Genomic DNA, 21,472 nt, shown 5'->3' on the forward strand with positions numbered 1-21,472 from the left:
GTAGCTATGCCAAAACACCATTACCTTTCACACCATTGGTTCCAAGCTCAAATTTGCTGTGATGCCAGATGGATAGTGAGGAAGCAGAGCACAGAGCGGTCAGTAAATCTTTGTGTTTTATATAAACACCTATTGTGGCAAATACAAATTTATTCAAAAATGAACTTTCAAACAAAAAATCGGAAATCTTCAGAGTCTGACTCGATCCAGACTGGCACAAAGGTAACGTTTCAGCCCAGCTCTGAAACAAGCCACTCTGCTCATCATTTCTTTGGCATGTTTTAAGAAGAGGAGAAAACCTGGTTCCCAGTGGCATCTGGGCATCTCTTCAGCACTGGCTGGCAAGGCAGGGATAGAATGACAATAAGGCTGGGAGAGTCCTTAGAGCAATAGGTGGTATATAAAGCATTAGAAGTTTAGTTTATTGCTGAACAGAAACAAGACCCCCTCTGCCTGCTTTGGCAGAGGATAACCATTAAGAGGCACTTTCTTTCTCCACTGTGATCATCTGGAATGCAAGCTATGGAATCGCCTTTTGCCAGTCTATGTCACTAACTCCATTCTTGGGCAAGGTGAAGTTCCTGAAGACTAGGTTACAGAACCCCATTAGGTTCCACAGGACAAGACAGCTACTCTACATTTAGCAGAGTTCATCCCCTCTGGGTGAGCAGAGGTGAGAGTTCTGATACCCATTGCTACAGAGAGCATACATGGAATGCTGAAGTAGGATTTTCTTAGCTTTCCTCTGGTGACTGTCTCCCTTTCATATGTTTAAAACCATGGAGCACAGATGTAAAAAGACTTCAAAGTATTCAATGTGGCTTCAACACGAGCTGATGCAGCCCAGGGTCCCCAGATTAAAACTGCAGCACTCTAAAAGCCCATACAGAAACTGCTGACAGACTTTTCTTAAAGAATTAATGTGAAATAGTCATGCTATTTGAAAATAAAATATATTTAAATATGCATCAAAACCTGAGCTCTGAGTTACAAGAGTCATTGCTTTTCTGTACAATGGCAACCTCTTAAAAGCACGTATAGCAATCCTGCTAAAAGCAACTCAAACATAAGACATTCATTATGTAGTTTTGGGAGCTTAGGCACCTATCTGGAAAGATCTCCATGTCATGGTTAAGGTCTAAACATGAAGCACAAGAGGGCTGACCTGGTAATGCTGTGCACGTGTCTGTTCAAAGCAATCCATCAGTGGAACCAACAAACACAAGTACTGAAAGACCAGTTTCATGCACCCAAAGCCAGCCTGCAATTAAGCACATGCTGAACCAAGTGTAGCCCTTCCAACTTCAGAGTGAGCACATTCACAATGTTATTAAGTGCCCTGAACAGATCGTTTTTGGTTGGGTGCTTTCTTTTTTGGTGAAGGGAAACTAAAAGGCAATGAATTAAAAAAAAAAAAGAACAAAAAACCCAAAAAAACCCAAACCAAACACCCCCCAAACAACCCCTCCCCCAAACAGACTGTCTTTTATAATATACAACATTTTCTTTCAAATCATAAAATCAAAAAATACTGAGGTTACAAAACCCTTGTTCTGCAAAAGTGACTCGTCCTAGGTGGTATTAACATGACTGGTGCCCTACAACTTCTTTACCATTTCAGTTGTGTTGACAGTCTACACAAGTAATACACAAATTTCAGTCTAATTCCTGGATATTAGCCTAAAACTGTGATTCCAGAATTTACAATCTTCCATAAAGTTACTCCAGCCCACACACAGTATGTAGCAGTGAGAGACTAAGTGCAGGTCATAAAGTACACACGTGTTAACTTCTGAAATGCTCAGTGCCATAATTGGGATATAATCTGCATCTACGGTGAAGAAGTTATTTTATATACCAGTGGAAACTACGGGTTTCAACACAGAGACAAGAAAATTCAAGGATCATTTGGAATGACTTCTGACTCCATCCATCACTCAACAAGAAGCAACTGATAATGTGTTCTGAATGCATTTATTTCGGCCACGAGACGCTTTGGGCACTACCAGCAATCTTTGCTTTCCTGGATGTTCAAATGTTGACTTCTCTTGGCCTCATGTACTCTGCATGCCCACAAAATGACATTAAGAATAGGACTTCATAGTACTCTGCCAGAGAACACCTCATCTCCAGAGCAGAAATGGTAAGATACAAACCTCAAAGCATACATATGGAATGAAGCAGACACCTGCCCGAAAGACTAAGTTAATTTACACCTCCTGGAAATGGTCCTTGTAGGCACTGTATTTCCAAAGGCATTTTGTTTTCAGGTTAGAAGACCTGCAGCTCCAGACTGGCATATTCTGTGGTCTTCCAATAGCAACCGTAGGGAGATACTTGCTGGGTTTTACAAACTTCTTGAACTAGGTTTTTCCACAATGGAGCTCTCCTGGATTACAAGCACAAGCACTAAAGATGGCTTCCAAGATATTTCTCTCCTTCCCTTGAGTTGCTTCCACATTCACAGAGCTTATTCTGTACGTTGCCAACTGGCATCTCCTCTGGAATCACGGAAGCAATGAGGTCGTAACCTTGTGCTTGTGACAGTGCTCTAAGGAACCAGAAGGCCACACACACCCCTACCTGCAAGGCATTTCTTACAGAGAAATCAAGGAGAGGCAGAAATAATGCTTGTTCAACAGGAGCAATGGCTGCACAGTAGTGAAACACAAAAGAAATTCGTAAGCTAAACACACATCTCTGCCCCCAAAGGGTATTCTTTAGTGGATCCTAAAAAGCTCTGCCACGTTAGTGCCTAGTCTGAAAGCATCCACAATTATCTTTTCCTTATATAACACCTGGCAAATGGCTTCAACAAGCCGATGCAGCTGTGCCTTGGCTTTACTGGAGCAATGCAACCACCAGGGATGGGGTGGCTCAGGGATACTCCTAAATCCTAAGCAGCTGGGCAATTTGAAGGAAGGATGAAGAGCGAATTTTCGGTGCATTTTGTTCATTCGACACAAAGTTACTAATTTCGACCCGTTTATCCATTTCTGTAATATATTCAAATTCCTCAGCAAACAATACAAGATGAAATGAGAAATCTCATAATTTTACCTACATTGCCAATTTATTATGTAGGGAATATGCTTAAAAACCTTGTGTGAGATAACTAGAGTTATCCCAGGCAAAATCACCAGTAAGCAGGGAATATCCTGTTAATAAATGACCTGCATTCAAACTGTAATGGGAGAAAGAAAATGGAGGGAAATACTAGTCTTTCTTGCCAGTCTAATACTAGTCCTTCTAATCACAGCACAGGACTACATTTAATTTTCTACTCCAAAGAAAAAACTCTTCCAAATCATTACCCACAGACGTTTTGCTCATACATTCTTAAAACACTCCAAAGAACGGAGCTGCATCTATATCCTTGTCTATGTATAGTCCATGCCTGTAAGTTTCCAAATTTTCTATGTTCCTGTGTTGAGTATTTGTACAATTAGAGAATTCTTCACCTGAATTGTAATCCAAACAGCTGCTTTTGCAGAATTATTGTAACCTGAGTGCATGAAGAACTGCTTATTCCCCTCCTCTCTGCAGCAATGCATTTTAAAATGAACCACATCTTTTGTTGAACCTTTTATTCTGTAGTCTTTGATTATTTGTCCATGTTTCCTAAATCTTCAGCTTTCCTAGCTGTTGTTATTCAGACTCTTCAAGATCATAAAAACACGGATAATATCCCAACCTGCACACACCTCCTGCAGAGGCATCATTTATTTCCGTATTAATATATAAAAATAGGATAATCATTATTCCTGGGCAATAGATCTCATAGAATAAATAAAACTTTGGCCAATGTAAGGGTAAGTTGGAGTGTTTGAAAGTTCAAGCACTGGAACAGGCTGCCCAGGGAAGCGGTTGAGTCACCATCCCTGGAGGTATTTAGAAGATGTGGTGCTTACGGACGTGGTTTAGTGGTGGATTTTCAGTGTTAAATAAATATTGGACTCAGTGCTCTTAAGATTCCTTTAAGCTTCATGTTAACACAAGTGACAGAAAAAAGTAGTTTATATTCAGTAGTTGAGAGCACTGATCTGCCATTTCAGCAAGAGTTGAGGACACTCCGCATTTCATGAAAGTAAGAGAATTATTATTGTCTAGCCCTGAGACAATCTGATCTTCTAAAGACCAGCTAAATACTAAGTTATTTCTTCCAGAAAGGGGGGGAAGGAAGTGTCTTCATTGAAAGCAGTTATACAGAAACAAAAAGTCTGAAGAAAAAGGAGTTCTGGTAGGTTTTTTATTCTGGACTAAATATAACCCTTTATAAGTAGCAAATCTTAACAAAGACTAAAACTCCTATATAGATCATTAGAACAGAACAAAAAAACCCCAAAACAGTGACTAAAACCCCACAAACTCCAGCTACATCTATAGTCTAAGAATCTATAACCTTGTGCAATTGTAGACTGCAAATGTCAGTTCAGAGAATCAAATAACTCATGTGTCACTTAAAAACGTTTAAGTCTTCATACGGTATAAATAGGAAGAATTTAACAGTGTGGTGGAGAGGGAATGAAGGAAAATGACATTTCCCAAATGTCTGCATAAAAATATCCTTTGAACTATTTATCTCAAAGGGAATTTAAGAACAGGTCACTGTATCTGAGGTAACTGAACTGAACTTGCACTTGGGTTTAAACTTAAACAGGGGAGACTGAGATGAGCTCTTAGGCACAAGTTCTTCCCTGTGAGGGTGCTGAGGTGCTGGCACAGGGTGCTCAGAGAAGCTGTGGCTGCCCCATCCCTGGCAGTGTTCAAGGCCAGGTTGGACACAGGGGCTTGGAGCAACCTGGTCTGGTGTGAGGTGTCCCTGCCTGTGGCAGGGGGTGGAACTGGATGAGCTTTAAGGTCCTTGCCAACCCAAACCATTCTGTGATTCTATTTCTTTGCTTGATTTTTCAAGGCACTTCCATTTGTTTCAGCATAGGCAACCTAGATGAACCTTTTGTCATCATTTAGTCTTTGGTTTTTCCCAAAGTACAAAAATCTAAAGCATAGCATCACGTCTTATGAACACTCAGAAGAATCTCTGCACTATAAGCCTACAAAATACATAAAATCTATGCATTATATACACTGAAAAGAGTGCACTAAATACATATAAAAGTTACATAAGTGCCAAACAAAGCATTGTGAACAAACCACTTCCTTTTAGCAGCCTTCTCTTATCAAAATAGAGTAAAACATCAACCACAGATGCTGTTAACTGAAAAAAAAACAAAACAAAACAAACCAAACCAAAACCTAAAAAGTCAAATTAAAAGATTATTAAAGAAAGGATTTTTGAGCCAATGATGTTAGAATGGTTATGTTCTGCACACATTAACGTGCAGATGCTACACACAAAGCAACACTATGGATGCTGTTCTGGACAGATGTGAGAATGGCCCAGAAATCCATATCCTGTAAAGATGTCAGTTTTACTGGACTTAATGAGTTTCCCTCACCAGACCCCTCATCATCGTCAGCCGTGGACTCCTGCATCTCCTCTGTGAAAGCCTGAGATTGGCGGGGGTTATTCTTGTTGTCTGAAACAGTCACTTGTGCTTGTGACCTCTCACCTGAGGTCTCTGTGTGCTGAACTGGCGTCGAGGTAGTTAGGCCCTTGTAAGAAATGTCACCTGTCTCATCTTCCTCATAGTCATTAAGGCAGTACACTTCATCCAGGTCCAGGTCCAAGGTCCTGAAGCCCTTAGTGACAACCCCAGGCCTCGGGTCCAGGATGCCGCCCAGATGAGGCTGAGCCAGCTGCTGCCAGTGGTGCAAAGTGGCAGAACCTTGAAATGGAACAAGACAGACAACCAAAATAAATCAGCCATCAATCCAGGACCTAAAAGGCAGAAAACCCCACTTTGCTCATCCAGAAGACCAAAGGACTGGGAGCTCCAAACCTTTAGTGTTTCTGGCTTGAATACTTAGGAAGACGTGCTGAAATGCAAAACTGTTTCATTTGCTCTTCAGCACTTTCACATTAAATAAACTGATTGCATCGGCACTTATATAGGCAAAGACTGGTGGTAAAATGTGGCATACTTATGTACATCCTCTCCCCATCAATATTCTCATCCCCCTAAATTCATGGGGGTAAGCATGAGCAGAAAGACTTTAACAGTTGATCTGAACACCATCACAGAAAGCTCTAAGAGGAACATATACCACATATTCCCACACTAAGCAAGATGCTGAAAACATGCCCAAATTTACTACTGGTGTCTAACAGGACAGCAGTCACATAGGATTGCACAGCAATTTCAGCTTCCTATGTTAGAAAGACACATAAACTTCAGGCACATGTAAGCAGATACCTCTGACCTATACATCAAGTCTATCTCTAGCCAAGCCCCTGTGGTACAAGAACTCAACTACCATATAACTAAATACTACCATACCTGCAGCTTCATCCTTGGCAGAACAATGTTTGGAGGAAGGAAGTGCATTTCACAGGGAAAAGCATTCAATATTCAGCATTCAATAGGAGACAATGAGTCAGAAACAGCAATATATCAGATTAAATTTCCCTTATTAAAGATGGGCCCACTGAAACTAGGACACTGCTCACAAGGGCCTACATCATCCTATGTGCCCACTAGTCACTACTGTGTGACTTAAAACTACACATCTCTGGTCCTATGGAACAAAGAAAACACCTTTATTTCACTTCTACCAGCTCAAATCAGAGCAGTTTTTGTTATGTTGTTCTTGTCCCCTCTCCCCAAAGCAGAAGGTGGCACACAAAGGTCTCACCAATATTCAAAGACCAAGAAAGTTGACCTTGTTGCATGGTATATGTAAAAATCTAAACCACTGTAATAACTAGGGAACCCCATGGAAGGAGAAAAAGTCATTTCATAATCAATATATTGCAGAACAGGAAGCTTATTAGAAGTGGGGAGTGAACAGGGAAAAAAGAGTCTTTTGAATGATTTGGATCAGTGAGTAGCATTTTAATTAAGCACATATCACTTTTTCAAACCTGCAGGTTTTAGCTCAGAATAAATGATCTGCTCTATCAGCTTGAATACTGACCCTATCCTACCCCTCTCCTTCTATAGGAAGTTTTGAGAGACTAAGGAGGATTGTCACACTTGAGGCTCAAGAAGTAGAGGCCATTACAACCCCAAAATAAATAACTGTAGGGAAGAGACATCCCCATAACTTGTATTTATTTCTGAACTGCCACAGAGGTTGAAGTTTTTGATTCTATACCTGTAAAACATTCCAAAATGTGGAGAAGTGCCAGATATTGGCAAGCCTTAAGCAAGAAGTTGTGTTTTGCTGTATGACAATACTCTCAACAATTAAAGAACAACAGAGATCAAAATCTCTTTGTGTGATGCATGCATGTATCCTGCTGCTGATTCATTTCTACAGGCAAGCTTCTGCGGATGTAATCTTTTTCACCTTAAAGCTCATCAAAACTGATACTCAGAAAAATCTCTGCAGTGTACAAGCATTTAATTGAAAACATATTAAATCTTCCCCATGGAAAGATATTCACCAGAATACCTGCATTTAGAGTTCTACTGACATTACATGTTCTTAGTTTCTTCTGCAAACTGGAAATCAAAGTGGCCTGAGTTTCATCACAAAAAGGAGGGTACCCGAGTTTAATCTTGATCTCATAAAAACGTGTGGAAGGAAGATTTAAGATTGCCATACAGAAAATTAACATTGCAGAAATCAGTGCAACAGCTGTCAGCTCCCTCGTGATTATGAAAAAACCCAAACCCAAACGAAAGTTCAAAGCAAGCAAAAGTCAAATGAAGAGGGGAATGCAACACCTTGGCCAATATTCTGTCCCAGGCTCCTGCTAGACAGTTTTATACATTATGTTCTCCTGAGTGTGCAACAGTGGGCCTGCCAAGCCTAAGCAAGAAGAAATACAAAAGCAAAATAAGCATATGAACACAGTAAATGAAATTTGGGGTTCTACTCCCGATACCTGCATGATCACATGTACACTGCAGGGGTCAGAGGAAGCCTAGAATCTGTGATGCGTTGCTGCCCCAACTGCAATGAAGTGGGTAAAGACAATCAGTTCAAGGTTCTAGCTCTACAGGACACAGGGAGTGCTATTTTGTGCTTATGGCTGCAGCTGCACAGTTTAAAACCAAGCCAAATAAAAAAATCCACTAGACTGTAACTAAACCAAACCACATCCAGCAGTCACTATTTGACTAAAAGAAAGTACGTGATTTGAGGTATTTTTAAAGGTGCAAAAGAAGATTCATTTCTTATTGCTGCTGTCACCCTGTTTATTTTACTGTGGGATTTCAAAGATTGCTTTAAAGGATTAGAAGCTATTAACTGGAAATTTATTATAGAAGTGATTTTTATTTCTTCCACTTTAGGGCATAAGCACCCTTAGGAAAAGGGAAATAAAAAAGGCACAGGTACTGATTACAGTCTGCAGCTACAGCAGAGGATTTTGCCCCAGTAGGCTGAAAGTATTCATGACGTTGAAAAAAACCTCATGAAAAATACTCAGGAATAAAACTAAGCTGAAATGAGGAACAGAATTCTAAACATGTATTTAGTAAAGGGTAACAAACACTACACTTATGAAACAGGCAGACACAAATACACTGCAAATGAGATCTAAAGCTAACCAGGAGAAGTACTTTAAAAGGTGTGATAATTTGAAGGACAAAAATGACCCAATGAGAATGAACAAAACCAGGAAAAAAAAGCCCCAGACAGACAGAAAGATGATAATGACTTCAAGAGTTTATTGGAAGAAAAAAGCAGATATAATGGGATGGTGACAGAAATCTATTACAGTGGTAGCAACCAGTAACTGAAACAAAGCTGGATTATTCCTTCTCTCATGTGGTACAAGAACTTTTATGACCATTTAAAAAGCAGTCAGGAAAACAAACTACAAAAATCTGCTAAACAGTACGGACTTGTGCACTGCGCCTATGGTTTCATTTGAATATGGAGATACAGCACATCACTTGAGAACACAAGAAGGGTTCTTTTTGCTTCTGAGTATGTGCCATGCTAAATGCTCCTTATAAATGAAATAAATTTGTTCTCAAAAGATGAACAAAAGGAACTTCTGCAGTTAAAATAAGCAGACAATCTCATGTAACACAAGAGTTCTGTTAAAGGAAAAGAGAGGGAGAAACCAAAGCTAAATCACGTAAATACCAAATCTGTAAAGTACTATATGAAAACAGCTGCATTTAGTTTAAAACCTGAAGGATTTCACTCAGCTAACATCCAGCAACAACCTGAAACAACTGAAAAGCCAGGCAGACTATATTAAATGTGCTGGGTCAATTTTGTAAGATGGACTACAGAAATGCACTTTGAAATAAAGCTCTTGCCCTACCACCTACCTATATCTTGCCTTTTTCTGAGACAATATATGGGGGAAATTTGACTTTAAAAACCCCAAACTTATTTCACACATGAAACTCAAAGCCATAGAGACTCATGTATGGCCACTCAAATTGCCAGTTAAAGTCCAGAGGTAAATTCTGAATCACACAAACAGTTTTACTGCACAAACTGGACTATTTGAAGTAGGTAAAGGTACTTCCAGACACTTACTTGCAGAACTGAGATTTGATGAACAAATATTTCTACTGCTAAGATTTCAAATACTCAACAACTTCCTTTCCTAAGTATGAAACAGCAACATTAAGATTTAGGTCAGGTGTAAAGCTGCACTGCATGTGTGGCCTGCAACATTTATTCTACTGTCTTGGCTGGAATTGTTTCCTAATTTTAAGGCTTGTGGAAAAACACAGTAGTTAAAAGATTTCAAACCAGCAGCGTGGAGTACTGTCTCTAAAGTAAAAAGAATACGTATTGCAAAGATGTCCTGCTTTCTGGTGATGGATAAGAGACCACAAAGAGTCACTAAGAACAACAGATAAAGGCCGAGGCCCTTTGTTATCACCTTCTAGTGGTTTCACAATCTGAAGCTTTTCTGGCAGGTAGGAGCGAGTGCTGATAGACATTCCTGAATATCCAGTGAATTCGGAAAACCTCGAGTGAGTTCCCAGCGACATGATGCTCTCTGTGGGGGTAATGGAACCACTATGGAGTTCACCCTTTTCTGCCAGTTCCCGCAGCTTCCTTTCCTGCTCTTCTTCGAAGAACTTCCTCTCCGAGAGGTAATTCTCCCTCCTGAGGGACAGCCTACGAAGGGCAGTCTCTAGGTCACTGGAGCCTGGAGTCCCTGGAGTTCCAGGTTTCTTCATCCTGTCTTCATTTCTAAAAGGTAACAGGGGGCAAACACACACCCCCCCCAAAAAAAAGAGGAGGGGAGGGAGAGAAATAAATACTTTGAGATGCTTAAAACTTCCATATGACAATTTTGAGACATTCACCAATACCTTTAAATTACTATGTCTGGGAACTTGCTACTTGTCCAGAGAGCTGAAAGGCAAACACCAATAAATTCTCTCTTTCATACTAAACCCAGTTTGAATCCTAGCTCCTGCCTGGAAACTCCTGGTTGGAAAAGCTGCACTTTCACCTCTGTTGAGGAAGCTCTGAAGTAGAGATGTCTACTTGTTGTGTGTGTTATGGTTACACAAAATCAAGTAAGCAGGACGTATTTTACACGGCCAACACTGCAAGAATACCACTACAAGTCACATGAGTATATTATGCTGACATATATAAATGAACATATATGTTCATTATGTTCACACATATGAACAATATTCATTGTTTTGAGCTATTAGGTAGTTTTTACTGGAAAATACATGCAGCGTTGTTTGGAGCTGTACTGAGAGAAGGAACAAGTAGCTAAAGTGCAAAGTTCTGATTGGTTTCATTCACAAGTTGTCATATGTGGTAACCTATACATGCATACTATTTATCAATTTAATTTTAGGATCAAAAGAGTTAGCAGCAGCTGCAACTTAGATCAGAACTTGCTGGCATTAATGTAAAATGGTGCAAATCTAATTTGGTGTAAGTGTTGACCCACAGCTCCGAAGACAAAGGGTAGTTTTACATCATCTGGGGATGCTGCAGCTCAGAACAGGTACGAGCTGCAGACACTGATACACAGTACTTTCAAAAAGCTTTCCTTTCTAAATAAACTTGAGTGCTCAAGAACTATAAGCACAAAATAACTTCTGAAGATGTATGTCACTGTGTTAACTGCACACGTAAGACAAAAAGAGGAAAACAGAAACACTTTGCCTTTATGTTAGAAACAGTGCTACAGTACTGACCCGTTGTCAGAGGATTCCGTCTCTAAGATGATGCTATTGGTCTTGTTGTCTATTGTAATGTTAGAGATGTCTCCCCCATAGAAACTGGAACGTGGAGTGCTGACGCAGCTAGACATGACTGAGTTCATAGCAGAGGATTGGTTAGAGCCTGGGATATTCATTGGTGATGGAGTCATGGATCTCTGCTTGACAACTTGGTTGACATTTCTCACTGTCTCGAAGACGCGCTTCTGATGACTGTAAGACACAGACACAGTTAATGTTCACACAGTGCCTTCTTATCTTAAGAAGGAATAGAGGAACAGGTAACAGCTTGTTAATGACCCTTCCTATTCACACCTCCAACAGCTACCCTGTCTCTATAGCTTCTGTAAAGTAGTATGCACAAGGCTCCCGTCTGCTCATCACATTCAATCCATCAACAAAATACTTCCATTATCCTAGATTATTTTAGACAAAATATTTGAGAATTATGTGCATAATTCTCAAGTATGCTCAAATATTAACAAAAATTAAGTGAAAGGGCATTTCCGTACACCAGCTACAAACACCTTCAAGCCATTGCGTGAAAATAAGTTTTTAAACAACAAAATTGTTCTCCATTCAATTCTTAACTATGAACTGGCTAATCTATTTTAAAAGAGAACCTGAATTTACTCTACTGAGTACCTCTATGCTAGCAAGTCTTGTACCTTTCCTTTTTGAAACCAGTTTCCAACCCCCTTATAATAGGCCAGGAATCTACAGAGAGGCTGCCAAGGCTGGAAAACTAATTTCTGACCCACTTCTGCAGTTCATTCCTTATAACCGTTGTCCTGATATCGTGACAGTGTTCCTCTGCTTCAAGACTAAGATCAGATGACACTTCAGCAGAAATTGCTTGATAAAACAATCTTGCCCTACATCATGCTACAGAAGTGCCACTGCTGCTTTGTTTTACAATTCAACCGTTGCTGAGCACAAGAACAGCACACCCCTTCCAGCTTAGAGGTAATACTGCCAGGGTACCAACCAAGTACCAACCACTCTGAATCCCTTTCTGCACTGGCGTTCTCCCTACAAAAACTGGATCAGATCAATAATTACCTGGTAACTTCTGTTATAAAACCTGAAGAGAGAACCTGAGGAAATGAATGCATCCCCTAATCATTAACTGAAGAAACCACACAAGAAAACCAACCTTTTATCATTCTCAGCACACAAAAATGAGGAGAAAAACATAATAAGACAAAGCAAAACTCTCTCTATATATAATATACAGGCATTTTCTTTTGGTAGCTTTAGCAGAAAATATAACCACCCCAATAACCAGACAATTTATTTTGCTTTCTATCAATCACACTCTACCAGAAGGATTTCTTTCTAAATCCCTAGCTCAACTATTTCCTGCCTTTTCCTCTCTCAACAAATAATAATTATCTTCAGATATAATCAGTCAATAAGGAACCAGTTCTTTCCAGCCGTACGCAAAGTCAGGAGAGTCGGGTTCATCTAAATGCAGTTCTTTCCTCATTGACCCTTCTATCTCTGCTGCCAAAGAATCCTGTTAAAAACAAGCACAAAAGAGAAACAAACATCAGAGTATTCATAGGTTGTCATTGCAGAAAATAATAAATTACTTATAAAAATAATTAGCAACTAATAAGGTATCATTGCTGAAAAAAAAGCAACATTTAAAAATGAAAATCGACTGGAAAGCTGGAAACTAATGGGTGTATCTAAATCACTGGGAAATTGCAGCTTATCTTCACACTGCTACAGCAGTTACCGTCCAAAACCATCTAACATTGTCAAAAACCCTAAAAACACATCACAGCAACAACAGAATTCAGATGCCCCAACTTCCCACCCTGAATTCCCTACTCAGCAACATCCATCTTGCATGTATAAAGTTTTGCTGAATTAGTTTTCATTTCAATTAAACAGAAAATAGTTTTCCCTTTCACAACATTATCCATCCAACCCACAAAAAAGACGATGTTCTTAGCATAAAGCATTCCATACTTCCCCCAAAAGGGTTAAAGGTGACAGGCTATCTATTTTTGCTACTGATCAGTATGTTTTACTGCCTAAATGTAGTCAAGTGCAAGATTTAAGTGACAAATATTCACAAATCTAAACCATCTTTGATGCCATGATTCAGTATTTGAAAAGAATTTTTATACAAAAAACCACAAACCTATCTCAGAACAAGCAAACCTTTTACTGCTTTCAACTGTATTTGTGCAAGTGCTACTTGCATTATTAAATGTCTGTACTTCAACCTGGCCTGTGCTCAGCCTCAGAAGGGAACACAAAAAGCAAGCTCACCCTTCGCTGACAATTCAGTTCTTGTGAGCACAAATCTAATCTGTGCTGCTCCTCAGCAGTAAGATGAGACATGGCTAAAGACCACGAGTGCCAGCTTCTACTGCTTGATTACATTAATGTAACTCAAAAGAAGCTTCACTGATGTCAGTACTCTCAGAAGTAAAGAAATTATTGTAGAGATACACAGGCAAGCAGAGCCAGGCACTGAGCTTACCTACACATTCTTATTCACTCTTTTTTGTTCCTTTGTTTGAGGGCACTGCATATTCCCCATGCTTTTAATGTCACTGGGATGTCATAATGTCATAATCAAGTGAAACCAGGTGAACCAAGTTGGTAACACCAGTCACACTGCTGTAACTGATGTTGCTACAATACATATTAGCAACTAATATTCTTTTAATGAATTTATAGTGACCCTAAATCAAGAATATATGTGCAACCTATTCAAGTATTTAAGAACTAGAATGTGTATCATAAGTGACTAGAAGAAGGCCAGGTTTTTTCTTTAGATGTGCTTACCATAGGGAAGAGACCGAGAGAGTGGTACCGACGTGATACAGCGTTTGGCATGGTCTTGTTCCTAAGGTTTTTCAGCTCTTCTTGAGCCTCATGAAGCATTTCCATGCACTCTGCATACTTGTCTTCCAGCTCTCGCAACTGTAATGCATACAAATCAGTCCAAGACCTTATGGGCTGCACTGTCATCAGAAAAAGCCTGCAAATTCTTTTGACACTGGTAAAAGATAGTAATGGTGGAGGGAACAATACTCCACTTCAAAAGAAGAGAACTCCAACAAGTGAATACCACTGAAAATCATTAATGGAAAGGGCAGGGGAGGGGGGAATGCACACACATGATGACACATGACCATGCTGCAGGAAGGAACTGCTTGCTCCATTTCCTACCCTAAGTATCTACATGAAGCCACTGCCAAGAAGACACAGAGCTGAAAGCATCCTTAGTCTGATCAGGTATAGTACCTAATTGCTGCCATGACCACCACAGTGGCAAACAGCATGGGAAAGGACAAGACATTACACATTGATCCAAACAGCTTGGGAATTTTAAAACCAAGACAAACTTATATATATACATATATATGTACACAACCTAAGACTATGCCTTAATTTTAGCTTAACTTTCTCAGGAAACACATCTTAAGGAATCACTCTGTCTTCAGATGTCTGTGTCCCCTCATAGGTTTTGAGTTCATCAGCCATTTCAACCAAGTCTGGCAAAGGGGCAGAAGCCTGAAATACCACATTTCCACAAGTTTCTTAAAAATAAGCTACTTGGCTTGGAAACAGAGATCCTGTTAATGTCCTTCCTAAGAAGGGGATGGAGAATCATGAGCTCAATCTTTGTAGAGCACCACAGATACAAAAGGCCCATCAGCAGAAAAAGCTTCTATGGGCATTTCCACCTGCAACACCAAGTAGTCCAAGTAGAAGACACTTCCTAAAGGGATCAAGCTTTATTCGTTCTATTTTTGTCCATTTTGTTCATGTGAATATAGCACCCAGAAAACAGCCAGCAATTCTGGACCACCTTTAGCTTATTAACTGAACAAATACAGTATGAATGAGCTCATTCATGATATCTCACTTCAACATAGGCGTAAACTACAGGCCTAGAGAAGTCAGCCTCTAGAGCGGTTCCTATGTAGCCCACAAGCCCCCAATTATCAAACATCAACTGAAGCAGAGAACAGGAAGGAAAAAGTTTTGAACTCTACCAGGAACATAAATGTTCCTTCATTCCATATACAGAGGCAAAATAATTTAATACTTCTCATCCAGCTTAGACTAAAACTCTTGCACTAAAGTGAACAGCCACTGCCCTACTGCTAAATTACTGTAATAGTAAGTAATGCACTCACCTCTGCTGTGAGCTGTCTCTGGGCATCTTTAGCAGCTCCCAAATGCTGGACAAGTTCCTCATTTTCAACTGCACACTATGCCAAAAAATGGTAGAAACACTGTGATGTTTTGTCCTGTGATCACGTTTGTATTCTATACTACAGGTTAAGTAGGAAAAGTAAGGTAGCTTAGGTAGGAAAATTCTAACTTGTCTTAAGACCACCCCTGCAGCTGTATTAGTCCACACGTTAGTTTAAAAACATTTAAAATGTTAGCAGGAGAACATGCAGCAGTCTGTGCCCTGCTAAATGAACCTCAAATGAATCCAAAACAAACAAGGATGCGCCCACTGAAATACATGCACTAATGTTCTTATCTTACCAAAGTCATTAAGTTCAGTGCAGGATCACACATCTAACATTTAAAATACATTTAACAATTTTATTTGATATATCATATATGAATCTTAATGAACTGATGCTTTCCTAGTCAAGTATGCTAGATATTAAACACCAAACAAAGTCACCCAGATAAGGAGGGTGGAAAATTTCCTTTAGGCTCTAGTATACAGAGGATAGTAAACTGTCTTTCAGCTACGACAGCAGCAAATCACAGCAGTAGTCTTGCAACTGGATTCCTTACAGCTTTTGCCTTTTTCTGCAGATCGACTATCTGAGAGAGAAGGTGGGTGATTTCTTCTTGCTGCCGAGCAGCATCTTCTGTTTTCTTTGCTAACTCTTCGGAGATATTGGCAATCTGGATGTTTGCATCTCCTTTAAGACAAGTGATTACAGTTAACATCACAAAAGCAGAAAAGTAAGCAGAAAGATGTTCTTTGGAACGTCCCACCATTCAGCAGAATCCTGCCCCAGTACACAGCAAGGTATACTTGAAAGACAACAAGTAGGACATGAAAACAGAAAGACATGAAGTGCTCATGCTGCAAAGGAGATCATACTTTCAATTAACACTATCAGTGCAAAACTATTTTGCAACTGCAAAAGATATAGCTTACAATCAGGATTTTCTGCTGTGAAATTTCAGCCAAAAACTTCCTCCTTGCCTTTATATAAGGAAAATAAGTACCACAGCAAAACCATGACTGACTGATCCGACTCGTGGTTTCCTTTTTGGTTGGTGTGTCCCGTTCCCCCCCCCTTTTTAACCCTGATCTCAAATGAGAAGTGAAAAGAAACAAGGACATACTTAGCTCTTTCACACAGTCATTGACAAGCTGTTGTTCTTTCTCTTCATAAGTGATTGTTTCAGTCTTCAGCTGACAAGCCTATTCAAGAAAGCCACATCAAATATGTGACACTAGCACGTTTGTTGGTTGCCAGTCTGCTGCTGCATTTCCATCTACTTCAGAAATACAAACTTGTCTGATTACTCCTCCAGGAAGACAGTGAGAAACTGCAGGTTTTGCCTGACTGCCCTCCCTCATGTTCTGGAACAAGGGGCCAGGTGAACATTCAAGTAGAGACATTACTGTATGGAAAATCCTGCCTCATTACCATCATACCCCACTAGATGTCACTTGTGCATTTTGTACTAAAAACGAAACACCTGAACGTACCAAAAAGTTGTATGCAGGGCTTGATCTGGTCACCTGAACACAGCTAGGTGGCATCACAAACTATTCAAATACTTGGTTTAAATAACTAAATTAAACACACAGGTATTTAAAAATAACTCAGTATTTGAGAAGTTCTGGCACTGTAACCATCTATCCCACATAAAACCTTAGTGCTGCCTCCCTCCCTGGGTTGTCTTTTCTGCTCCAACTCTAGGAGTGCCAAGAGGAGTATGGCTGCACCCAGCTGGTTCTGTCTGGCACCACCTCAGTAGGACTATAATCTATTCCCATTGCTAAGGGCATGCACAGACACCCCCAGGCTGCATCTGTAGAGGACTGTGTAGCTCAGAGGGTTCAGATTTGGCTTCATCCTGTGCTTTACTGGCACAGATTGCATCTCCCTGGAGTAGAAGCAAGAGCTATGTGGGCTTCTAATATCGGCTCCTGATGCAGCAGCTCTCTCAGTTCTAACTCTGCCTTCATTATTCTTCTGATACCTCCATATTTCTTTTGCTGCAGACTCCTACATGTTTGCAAAATGGTAACGTGCTCCCAAAGCTTAAAAGTTGCATTGAAAATAAGATTATTCGTAAAGTGTTCAATTATGAAATGTTATTTCTGACAGTGGACAGGAAATCAGCTTTTAAAAACTGTGTTGTCTGTGAAACAAGAGTTATTATCAGAAATAAAAGGCAAGAAAACCACATTCAACTTCAAATATTAACAACAGCCTTGAAACACAAATTGAAGCTATTTAATGCAAATTTCAGCTAGCAATTTTTACTTTGCCAAACACTGGATTTGTACCAGAGAGACCATGCCAGCCTGCCAACTTCAGATCTGCAGCTAAAGTCACCCGTATCTATCAGGTCAGCTCTTTAAGACCTGTTTCAAAGTGCAGTGCTGGACTCCAAAACCTAACATGCTCCTGCATGCTCCTTTTGGCAAGGAAACTGCTCTGCATGTAGCTTCATGTAGCTTCCATGCTTCAACCCTTCCTTCATTTAGACAGATAAAGGACAGTGACTAAACAACTACAAAGAGATCTGTCACATGTGGAATGACACATTCTTAGACTCTCAACTTTTAATCCACACTTCTTAGTACCTGTGTTCAGACATTTAAATTAACAAGTGTATTAAGCAAAACACAAAGGGAGTAATTTCACCTCAGATCTAAGCACAACATTCTCCTCTTCAAGGTCCTTGAGTTTCTTTTGAAGAGAATCCAAATGAAAGTAGTTCTGGACGGAGGAGGAAGATTCATTCCTCTTCAGCCTTGTAATGAAAACAACAGTTTTAACTCCTTTTAACCTGCATTAAGGCCAATCCCACAGAAGAACACACTTAACAAAGGCCTCAAACCGAGCCAGAGCCACATGAAATGCAGCTTATTCATGCCAGGATGTTTAGGCATCCATGTATTTGCAGTGATTTTTAAAAGGGAATGTTTTTAACATTTATTTACTATTCCACATATTTCCTATGGAAAAGTTACTCAGCCAGGGCTATGAGAAGGGAAACCACCTTACCACAGGGAGCAACCCAATAGCTTCCTGATAAATGCTGCACATGCTTCACCAGATTGCAGCAATAACTCTGCAAGCGAGGGCAGAGAGTCTTTCAAAGCCTGTGATGCTATTCAGCCAGCTAATTGCCTGGAACCCAAGCTTTAAGCTATGCTTTATATCCCCTTCCCTCTGCTAGCAATATTTCCATGGTGCCTTCAGGCCCTTCAAGCACAAAGGTCACGCACGTAGAACGTTCTAGCACAGAGTGCAAAGGTATGTGGCGTAACATACCTTTGGGACCTGTCTGCCTCACCACCACAATGACCTAGTTCCTGTGGAAGTTACAGTGCTGTGTCAGCAGCCTCCCTGTGTACTCTCCCCTTCCAACTTGTGTTGGCACCTGGAGAGCCAGCTGGTCCCATGCAAATCCCTCCAGCTGGTGCCATACACCAAGTCCACAGTCCCATGTTTCATTCTAGCTGATACAGGGATCATTTGACTGTTTTTCAAAGCTATTAAGCTGTCCAAATGGCCCATGCTCATTGCCAGGGAAAGGTTCAACACTGTAGATTAGTTAACTTACGGGGTGGAACAGACGGACTCTGGCTCGCTTTCTTCAGCAGCACTGGTGTAGAACTGGAGCAGTTCATCCTTCATGCAGAGCTCATGCCGCAACTGAGAAACCTGCAGGAAGAAAGAGCTTGCAGATCAGTAAATGGATTTTCTAGGCACATTCTTAACTAAACCCCCTACGAACTAGCTAGCTATTCCTCCTCCAAGCATCATAATCAAGAGGCCAAGACTGGAACAGACCAGAAACAACTCCTTGATTTCTTTGAAAGAAGGAAAAATGCACCTTTGAAATTAGCCATTGAATGTCCTTTTTTTTGGAAGTTCAAAAGAACATAATTATCCTTTGCAGTTAGGCATGCTTCTCTTTTACCTCCTTTACAATGAGCAAACCTGATTCACTACTGCATTAGTCTAGGTTCATATCCACAGAAACAGATATGTTGTGATGATACTGCAAGAAACTAATGTGGCACAATCAACCCATTTTATGTGATGACTGTCACCTTCTGGCTTGGTTACAGACCTTGCAGACCTCAGATATAGACATTTCTTCCTCTCCAAGAGACTTTAGACAAAATTACTGAAATGTTTTTTAGTAACGCTACATTTGGTATTCAATTGCCTGCTGGGCGGCAGAACATCACTACACAGGGGCAGGCTGGCATTCTGAGGCTGCTGCAAGGCTTGAGGCTGAAGTCAGTTTCCAGGTGTAGTTATGGCTGTGAACGATTCCAAAACATGAGTCTAGCAAAGTAAAATCACAGAAGGGTTTGTGCTGGAAGAGACCCTAAAGGTCATCCAGTTCCAGGCCCCTGCCATGGGCAGGGACACCTTCCACTAGAGCCGCTGTGTCCAACCTGGCCTTGAACACTGCCAGGGATGGGGCAGCCACAGCTTCCCTGGGCACTCTGTGCCAGCGCCTCAGCACACTCACAGGGGAGGGCTTCTGCCTAAGAGCTCATCTCAGTCTCCCCTCTGGCAGGTTCAAGCCATTCCCCCTGTCCTGTCCCAACAGGCCCTTGTCCAAAGCCCCTCTCCAGGTTTCTTGTAGCCCCTTTAGCCATTGGAAGCTGCTCTAAGGTCTACCCGGAGCCTTCTCCTCTCCAGGCTGAAAAAGCCTTGCTGTCTCTGCCTGTCTTCCAAGTAGCATGTGTGAGTCCCATACTTACTACAGGCATGTATCAAAAAGGCACAAACCACCAAAACTGGGCAGTTAAGATACCCTGTAATTGTAAGCTCTGCAAACATAAATCTTGGTTCATTTATATTGCAGTTCTCCAAGGGTTAAGAGCCAAATTACACAGTAGCACATACAGCCACTTCACAGCTGCAATTTAAGGCTGCAGTGGCAAGAGATTAATTTTTATTTGCCTTGCCTAGCTATAAATAGCAGAACTGATCAGATAGATTCCCTTCCACTTGCACTGCAAGACTTGCGCCTCAGTTTTTGCTTCCCAGCACACAAACTGCAGAGTACATTTGGCTTTATTAGACTTCTGTGTTTTTCTGAATTGAAGGCATATTTATATATAACTTGTAGTTATTACTGGAAAAAAACAACCCAACAAACAAAATATCAATAAAATAGATTCAAGCTGCATTTTCATCAGACAGAAAGCAGACTCAATGCAATAAAGCACTTCAACTGTGCAGAAATTTAAGCAAACAAGGTCATTTACTTTCCTAAGGGTAATTCTGCACAATCGGACGTGCTAAGGCACCAAGTCCATCTGACACATGGGTTCTAAAATGTAAGGGGAAAAAAAAAAATCCCAATCAACCATATTCTAGAAAACTACGAAACAAAATCCAGGCGTTAATTCTGGGAAGTTCACTTTCCCCATTGCGGGAAGGGCTAAAATGCTGAGCTAAAAATAACAACTTACTTCTCTCCAGCACATTACGGCTCAGCCTATGTAAGTAGCAAGGATTCAGATACTGTCAGTGGGTGGGCATTAGATACCTCCAGCTTTTGCTACACTTTATGAATTAAAAAGATTGAGGATACTACTATTGAGGATACTATACAAAAGATTGAGGATACTCAAAAAGATTGAGGATACAAAAGATTGAGGATACTATTTACAGAGCATTCTGAAGGAGGATTAACAGCCAGAAAGGATGACCTTTTAATGCAAAAGGACCAAAAGCGATGGTGTCCTGGGTTCAGCAGTAGCAGTCATTTTTCTCCTTCTTAGTAGCTGGTGCAGTGCTGTGGTTTTGACTTTCAGCCTGGGAACAGGGCTGATAACACCGATGGTTTTGTTGTGGCTCAGTAATGCTTACCCTGTTCTCAGTCTCATGCTCTGCCAGTGAGGAGGGGCACGAGAAGCCGGGAGGAAGCAGAGCCAGGACCCCTGACCCAAACTAACCAAAGGGGTATTCCATACCACAGCACGTCATGCCCAGTATAGAAACTGGGGGGGA

General features: G+C 40.6%; 1 protein-coding gene across 7 annotated transcripts in view; it reads right to left on the minus strand.

The window, feature by feature from the left end:
* The window catches only part of TRAK1 (trafficking kinesin protein 1), a 128,181-nt gene that overhangs the window by 8,381 nt on the left and 98,328 nt on the right, over positions 1–21,472 (minus strand). For 4 of the 7 annotated variants that reach the window (XM_061464473.1, XM_061464475.1, XM_061464474.1 and 1 more), the window contains 10 exons: positions 19,056–19,156; positions 18,131–18,239; positions 16,593–16,671; positions 16,029–16,159; positions 15,407–15,481; positions 14,046–14,183; positions 12,680–12,756; positions 11,214–11,450; positions 9,923–10,239; positions 5,460–5,789 (listed from right to left, as the gene is read on the minus strand). In XM_061464473.1, the coding sequence (XP_061320457.1) occupies positions 5,460–5,789; positions 9,923–10,239; positions 11,214–11,450; positions 12,680–12,756; positions 14,046–14,183; positions 15,407–15,481; positions 16,029–16,159; positions 16,593–16,671; positions 18,131–18,239; positions 19,056–19,156 (1,594 nt within the window). The remainder of the gene's footprint in view (positions 1–5,459; positions 5,790–9,922; positions 10,240–11,213; positions 11,451–12,679; positions 12,757–14,045; positions 14,184–15,406; positions 15,482–16,028; positions 16,160–16,592; positions 16,672–18,130; positions 18,240–19,055; positions 19,157–21,472) is intronic. The other 3 variants (XM_061464470.1, XM_061464476.1, XM_061464477.1) reach the window with 1 other exon arrangement.

Source organism: Pezoporus flaviventris, unplaced genomic scaffold (assembly GCF_033815535.1).
Source record: "Pezoporus flaviventris isolate CSIRO_AGI_PZ_B2104156 unplaced genomic scaffold, CSIRO_AGI_Pfla_v1 ptg000037l, whole genome shotgun sequence".
Taxonomy (NCBI): Eukaryota; Metazoa; Chordata; class Aves; order Psittaciformes; family Psittacidae; genus Pezoporus; species Pezoporus flaviventris.